We start from the raw sequence: 8,254 nt of genomic DNA, 5'->3' as shown, positions 1-8,254 counted from the left end.
TACCCGTCCCCTCCTCCCTCCTCCCCCCTTCCCCCCGCCCTAAGCTGCTTTATGTTACAGAAGCTTAATAAAAACTTTTCCCCTAGTCTCTGACATTCCGTAAAGATCTAAATCGATCTTGAATTCCTTTAAGGAAAATTCATGGAGTCCTTAGAATTGTTCTACCTTGCATTTCATCACCTAGATCTTTCCCAGAACTGAACTGAACCACACCTCATTAGAGAAAATCAAACACCTTCCTACGTCGGAGGATAGCAAAGACTCGTTCTCTCTAGAAATGACTCACGCCAGGAACACAAGTGGCATGGAATTAGGGAAACATTCCCATCACTTCCTGTTGAAATCTTACTCAATTTTCAAGGCCCAGGTCAAATGCTACCTCCTTTATAGAACCTTCCTTCATTGCCCTGGTTGAAGTATGTCTCTCTTTCCTCTCTTCCTTCTAAATAAACCTTTTTTCCACCATTAACTTGGCACTTAGAACAACTAGCATAGTCTAAGTGACGTAGCAGGTGTCCACACTGATTGCCTTCCCCCACCACACACGTCTCAAATTTTGTGCCCAGATGACAGAGACTGTGTTTGAAATCTTTGACTCTCTGCAGTACTCTCCACACAAAGGGTGCTCAGTGTTTGTCAGTGACTGCTTAGCGTGCTCTTTCTAGGCTCTTTAGGGTAACTAAATTTAAGATAGCCTGGAGGCTGTACAAAGAAACTTATCTAGACCTGCTGCCCCACACTGTAGATGATAACTCCCCCATCCTGTTTTAGCAATATGGCCCAAGTTCCAGAAAAACCCAAATAACATAAAATTGTTCAAAATAACTTTAGACATTTGCTTTAGAGTTTCCCGAAGTTATTCAAGTGAACTTTTTTTGTTTATTTTAAATCTTTCAAGGGAAACCATGTGTGGACTACAGTAAAGTGGAGAGGATAGTTTGGCATTCAGGGGAGAGCTTGAGATGCCTCTCACTCATAATACTCATCAGGTACTCCCTAAAGAAAAGTCGAAGGGCACCCCACAGATCCATTTGAAAGCCATGAATTCTAATCCAGCCTCCTCGGTGCTCGGGTGGGAAGCGTGAGTCAGAGAAAAGTGCTGAAAGTCAAAACAAATGGATGAACATTGGCCCCTGGAGACCACTGAACCCCATTGATTTTCTGCAAACCTGACCTGGATGACAGCCGCAGAGGAAGCCTGCAAGGAGCCCCTCTCTTCAGCGTTTCAAGGCTTGTTGCGAGACAGATGGTTTGCTTCATTTTATTCATTACATTCATTCTTCGAATCTAACCCAGAAAATAAACACCATCAGGACCAAACATATGGTCAGGTCTTTAGCTTAATTTTTGTTTTTGGAGGGAAAGGCATCTTGGGTTAAGCTCAACGAAACTGGGAGTCCAAGAAGTGATTAAAAACAAAACAAAACCACAGCACAATGGATCCTAAACCTACCTGAGCATAATGAAGCCTGAGACTTGGCTCAGGAGGTATTTACTTTCTCAGGTCTCCGTGTGAGATGTTTGTTCAGTTGTAATCATATGTAACAACATGATTAACAAGTTAGATGTTTATAGAAAATAGGTCCTACAGGCTAGAAACTCTCAGAGAAAAGATACACGCTCTCCTTTTATTTTTTTTTAAATTGAAACTATAATGAATGGCATAAATATGTGCTTCAAAATTAGACCACAAATAATAAAATAGTTATTGTATTTAAGTTTTTGAATAGTCAATTTAAACTTGCTTCTCCCAATTCTTTTCTTTTCCTAAAAGGAAATGCAGATTTGAAACTTTGTTTATAATCCATATATTTAAATATTTAAATTTAATTGCTCTCTAGAGAAAGGTGTATCATAAACAATTTATTCTATTATACATTTAATATATTTTCTTATATTGTGAGAGCCCTCTGGTGGTTGAAAAGACACTAAATCTCTATGCTTATAAGAACAGAAATAGAGTTTATTACCAATCAAGATTTTCTTTACACAGATACTGACTCAAGTTCTATTAGAAATGGATGCTTATTAGAATTTCTATTAACTTTCATCTACTCATAGAATAGTAGATTAGTTTATTTTTACGGATTTTCTAGTATTAAAAAAAAAAAAAGATGTTACATGCTATATCTTTAAATCCAAATAAGAAAACACTGATTATGCCCAAATACATTTTCTCTTCCATCAGATTGAGAATAGTTAGGGAATTACATCTAAATTGAAATATGGGAGGGAAGGGTGGAGCAAGGAGGACTCTCCAGCAATCTCTGGCCCCACAGAAACATCAAATTTGAACGACTTCTCATGCATGAAAATATCTTTGTACGAGCTAAGGAAGCCAGAAAATATGTACTGAGGAAGGTAGGAAGGAAGTTGAACATCACCCACCCCACCCTCCCCAAACCCGGCAGCACACTGCAGAGGAAGGTTCTGTCTGTCTGGAAGACGAGAGAAAAGTGAGCACAGTGTTTTACCTGAGACTCCAACATCATGTCCACCACAGTAAAACACAGAGCCAGACAGGCCCCCAGGGCGCCCCAGACTCCAGGCTGGTACCTGCGGACCGAACCTCCGGACCCGTCCCAGCACAGGCAGGACCCCACATCCCCAGCTTCATGCCTGTGAGGCAAACTTCCCCTCCAGTCCACAGCACTATCAGGCCAACTTCAGAGGATTTCCACCGTAGGGGTTTATCATTGTTCCAGACAAGTCACGACTTCTAACTTATTTTCTACTGGAATTTCTAACATAATCTATGCCCAAACTATTTGAACACAATATTTTTTATAAAAAAAAAAAAAAATGATTTCTGATGCCAAAATAGTGGAATAGTCCTAAGTGAGTTCTAAGCTGAATTTGTTCCCCATCCCCACCAATGGAGCATCCGAGGACATAAAGTGTCAATTTGTCTTCTAAAGTGATTCCTCTTCCTGGACTGCTTCATTGCTTCCATCATTAGTTTTTAGCTTGGCTGGGGAAGAGAGTCATCAGGGAAAACAGGCTTAGTGTCCTTGTAATTCTTCCGTTCTCACCCATTGACCTCTGTTATCCTCACTTCCATGAGGTTAACTGAATTCCCTTGGCACCACCCACCCTGGCTCGGGTGGCACTGATGTAACACAGCGAAGGACGTAAAGAAGGTTCTCCTTCTCTGTCCCATCTCATTGTCTGTCCCATTCTGCCCCCATATGCCTCTTTCTGTCTCTGTCTACCTCTCTCCTGCAGTTTCTATCTGCTTCTCTCTTTCTCTCCCTTCTTCCTTAAAAAAAATTGTATTGTGCAGACGACTCAAGCATCTTGATTTTTATCATTTAAATTTAAACTAAATCAAACGGTTTCATGTCGCTGTTTAAAATATCCAGATGTTAAGGAAATTGCCAACATCAGCTTCTTTTCCTCCCTAAAAATTATGTTTCACCACGTGTCCAAACCCAGCAGAGGGCACCCTTCCATTTCGGATGCGTGAATAGCGCAGGCAGAGGGCTCTACAATTCAAGAATGCATGCTGTTTACAATCGTGCATCGGGATTTAAGTGAAAGGGCTTTTGTAGTAGGAGGGGAACGTTGTTCTGGAGTGTTTGCCATTTTGAATTATAGGTTTAGAAGTAATTTTCCTTTTATAAGAACAAAAGAGGGGGGGGAAAGATCTGTTTCTAGACTCTCTCCAGGTTTGGAGCATTAGCTTCAAATTGCAGCAAGCAGCAAGGTAGCACCTTTGTGACACTTCCTCCCCTAGGCTACCATGTGTATAAATAAAGTGATCACGGAAAGAAAGCACTTTAGAAAGAAATACGCTCATACCTCATTGGTCTGTTTCACTCTCCCTCTGAGATCCCCCAGACTGAAAGACAAATCACAGGACAGGTACTCTAGCCTGTTATATTATCTCAGAAGTAGCAAGATAAGCAGTTTGGCTTATGGATAGGAACATAAGTGATCAAGAACAGAATATCAGGTGGGGCCAACCTGCTACCTGTATAAGCAGGCAGTCACCCACAAATTTTAGTTGAGCACTTTCACAGAAACGGAAATTCCACAATGAGAAATGTCTTACAGTGTCAGAATTTTTCCTGAGTTGAAAATGGCAAATGTCCACAACCCTTACAAGTTATGTTCTCCCTGGTGTGGTTGAGTTTATCAGATCCTCTCTTTATGGAAGTATGTCTTAGGGAGAGAAGGTAAGAACAAGAGAGGCAACATAGCATAATTCATACATCCATTCAACATGTTTCGTTGAGCACCTAATTTGTGCCAAGTCCTGCTCTAGATGCTAAGACTTTACCAGCAAACAGTCAAAGATCCCTTTCCTTGAGGCAGTATGCCAAAGAGCAAGGGTTTGGAGAGCTGGACAGACCTAATTTTAAGTTCTGGCCCTGCCACTTAGCCAGCTACACCACTTGGAGTAAAGGAAGTAATGAATGTTCTCTTTGGCAAAACAGCGATAATCATTAGTATTTCTTGAAAACTTGCTTTGTTCCAGGCATAGGAACTAAGCACTTCTATGTATATATTATCTCATGAAATCCTCACAATCGGCCTCACAATGGATAAGTTTTATTATCATTCCCACTTTACGCATGAGAAAACCGAGGCCCATGGGAAGTATCAGAGCAGGAGTTTGAAACAAGGCTGTCTGGCCCCAGTGCTTATCTCTTAACCCGTGTGCCATGCCAGAGCCGATTTCTAAGGCTACCCCAAGGATTAGGTGAGACAACAGATGTAAAGCTGAGAATGTAGTAGTGTTATTATTATTACTATTATTATTTTATCACTATTATTACTGCCATTGTTGAAACTTTTCTAGGACCTAAGGGTATATGTTGAACATAACAAGAAGATCAATACTTCAAATCAAAATGCTTCTGCTTTACAATGTAGTCTGCACCCAGCTCTGGTTGACAGTAAGATCACATAACGTCACAGCTATTGAATCGTGGCTTCTCTGCATTTATCTTTCTATAAGATGACAGGATATGAAAACACAGATTGATTCTCTGAAGCAAAATGAAAGCATCTCATGCCCTGAGTTTTTCTAACTTTTCTGAAAGCTGAAGGTGAAGACCAGATGCAGAACAAAACCAAGATCCAAGCACCCATCAGCGGTTGACAGTCTCTTTGTTCTGTGAGAAGTGATCACGTAGCGGGTGCCCTGGGCTACTCTCTCTGTCCGCTCTCCAGAGCCCTCTCCCTGGGCTCCCACCCAAGCGTGCGCACAGCTCACCGGGGCTTAACTGCACCAACAGTATTACTCAAGGAGAAACGGAGCAGGCATGTTCTGCTGCTGCACTGGGCGTTCTTTCTGCCTCCTGCAAGCCTAAATGTATGTCTCACGCTGCCCCATTACCCAAATCAAAAACAACTGTAAACAATAAGCAGATAAAATTCTGGCTCCAGGCCCCATTTCTCATTGATTTCATTTCAAAACTGTTGTCTTAGGTTCATTAGGTAGGAAGCTGAGCATTTGATAATGGGGTATAAGACGATTCACAAATGTCTATCTTGTAAATATTCCATTTTTCTCACTTGTACTACAAAAAGTTTTTTATCACACATGCCGACCTTCACAATGCAGAACTCAAATCAACTGAATATTTTAAAAATTTATTCCTATTCACAAAGGCAGTCTCATGCTGATTTTATCTCACTGTACTTCTATGGGGAGGAACACTATGAGCTCCTATCTCAGAGCACATTGTCTGACATAGGAATGAGGGCTTCAGTCCCTTTGGTTTGAGCTCCGGAAAACAGCAGATGTCCCGGTAAGTATATGGCAAGGTGCTTGCCATACAGGCTCATAGATTTCTATCAATAATGGTTGGGCTTCGTGAAAAAGATTACTTACCCCGAGGTAATGGCCATCGATGAACACGACAGGGAGGGAAGGAGCTTCAGAAACGCGTCGACATCGTTCGTCTAACTCTTTTCCGTATTCACCATTCAGGGCTATATTTTTCTCTTCGAATTTTACTCGATGGTTTTGGAAGATCTTTCTAACCAGCTCACACCTTTCGAAGGTTGTCCGGACCACGCGAAGGCAGGTGGTATAAATCACTACGCGGTCAAACTCTAGGTCAGTTGGTGGTTGCTGAAGGGAAAATGTTGTAGTTATAAATATGTTTGCTCTTACTTTCTTATGTTTTATCATCTTAAGGCAATTAACAAGTCTTAGCAAGCGTCTTATACATTAGAGGCACACAGTAAAAGTCGAATGAGCACATTAATTTGGAATTCGAAGACATGTCTTTATAAGTTAGAACATCTGTAATTAGGACAGGAATAAAAATTAATATAATCTGAATGACATTATTTAATTTTTTCCTTTCTCAGTACCACATCAAGCAATGGCATATCTTAAAATTGATGATGTCTCACGGGGGAGGCCACAGGGTAAAATAAGGAATGCCTGGATTATTTTTCTTACGTTTTATAGACATTGTTCAATTGCTATATCTGTCTCTTAAAGTAAAATAGGCCACAGAATAGTCAAGGTTAGCATTTAACCAGTTGAAAATTCTTCTACCCATCAATGTACCACATTGTATAGTCTTTTGAGCCAGAATTTTCTGGGAATAACAAGATCTATATCTTGGATTGTTCTGAGGTTCAAGTTGCCCCACATAGGAGGAAGTGCTCTGTTGACTGGCAGGGCTCCCACACGCAGAGAGAAGTTTCTGCCACAGGGAATAAAAAATCAAACGGCCCAGGATGAAAGTGCACAGAAGCCAATGCCACAGTGGGCAGTGGGTCAAAGCCTCCATGGAAAGAAAACAGGAATCAGAAACACTAAGAGACAAGCAACACTCACAAACAAGAAGACTGCCCCATGGGAGAACGTTTTTCTGCATTTTCTGCTAAATCAGACATCAGTGACTGCTCTTCCTGGGAAACCCTGCTCAGTCCTGTTAAAGTACACGGAAGAGCCATGCCAGGTAGGTCCTGCCCTCAGCAGGTAAGCTCCTCTTCTTTCTGATGGGTCAGTATCTATTGGGGTCCATTGCTCATTTTTTAATTGGCTCACTTATTTCTTTTTCCTATTGAGTTATGTGAACTCTTTATGTATTTTGGATATCCACCCATTACCTGACACATGGTTCACAAACGCTTTCTTCCAACCCTTTAACTGCCTTTCGCTTTGTTGATTGTTTTCTTTGCCATGCAGAGCATTTTAGTTTCGTGTAGTTCTGCCTATTTATTTTTGCTTTTGTTGCCTATGCTTTTTAGGAAATATCTAAAACATCATTGCCAAGGGCAGTCTCAAGAAGCTTTTCCCCTTTGTTTTCTTCTAAGAGTTTTATCATATTATGTCTTATGTTTAGGTCTTTAATCCATTTATGGAGTTGGTTTTGGTATATGGTGTAAGATAAGGGTCCACTTTGGTTTGTTTGCATATAGATACCCAGTTTTTCTAACACCACTTATTAAGGATACTATCCTTTTCCCATTGTGTCTCCTTGTTTAAATTTACTTGATCACATATACTTCAGTTTATTTCTGGGCTCTCTTCTGTTTCATTGGTCTATGTGTCTGTTTTTATGCCAGTACCATACTGTTTTGATGACTATAGCTTTATAACATAATTTGAAATGAGGAAATGTTATGCCCCCAAATTCGTTTATTTTTTTCAAGATTGTTTTGCCTACTCAGGGCCTTTTGTGGTTTCATATGAATTTTAGAATTGTTTTTTCTATTTCTGTGAAAAATACCATTGGAATTTTGATAGAGATTGCGTTGAATCTGTATATCGCTTTGGGTAGTATGGGCATTTTAGCAATAATATTTTTTCCCATCCACAAATATAGTATAACTTTCCATGTATTTGTGTCTTCTTCAATTTATTTGATGTTTTATAGTTTTCAGTATATAGATCTTTCTCCTCAGTAAATTTATTCCTAAATATTTTATTCTTTTTGATGCTATTATAAATGGATTGTTTTCTTGATTTCTTTTTCCAATAGATTATTATTGGCGCAAAAAATACAACTGATTTTTGCATTTTTATACACTGCCACTTTACTGAATTCATTTATTAGCTTTAACAGTTTTTAGTAGAATGTTTAGGGTTTTCTACATATAGGATCATATCTTCTTCGAACAGAGATAATTTAACTTCTCCCTTTCCAACTTGGATATCTTTTATTTCTTATTCTTGTCTGATTACTCTGGCTAGGACTTCCAGTACTGTGTTAAATGAGATGGTGAGAGTAGACAACCTTGCCTTGTACCAGAAATTAGAGCAAAAGCTTTCAGTTTTCCC

At 39.8% G+C, this 8,254-nt stretch overlaps 1 protein-coding gene across 1 annotated transcript in view; it reads right to left on the bottom strand.

The window, feature by feature from the left end:
- The window catches only part of GRXCR1 (glutaredoxin, cysteine rich 1), a 60,547-nt gene that overhangs the window by 24,042 nt on the left and 28,251 nt on the right, over positions 1 to 8,254 (bottom strand). The window contains exon 2 of the mRNA XM_012648482.1: positions 5,843 to 6,085. Within this exon, the coding sequence (XP_012503936.1) occupies positions 5,843 to 6,085 (243 nt within the window). The remainder of the gene's footprint in view (positions 1 to 5,842; positions 6,086 to 8,254) is intronic.

This window comes from Propithecus coquereli, unplaced genomic scaffold (assembly GCF_000956105.1).
Source record: "Propithecus coquereli isolate 6110/MARCELLA unplaced genomic scaffold, Pcoq_1.0 Scaffold288, whole genome shotgun sequence".
Classification (NCBI taxonomy): domain Eukaryota; kingdom Metazoa; phylum Chordata; class Mammalia; order Primates; family Indriidae; genus Propithecus; species Propithecus coquereli.
The sequence above is the reverse complement of the archived record's forward strand: the minus strand, read 5'-3'. Positions and strand labels throughout refer to the sequence as shown.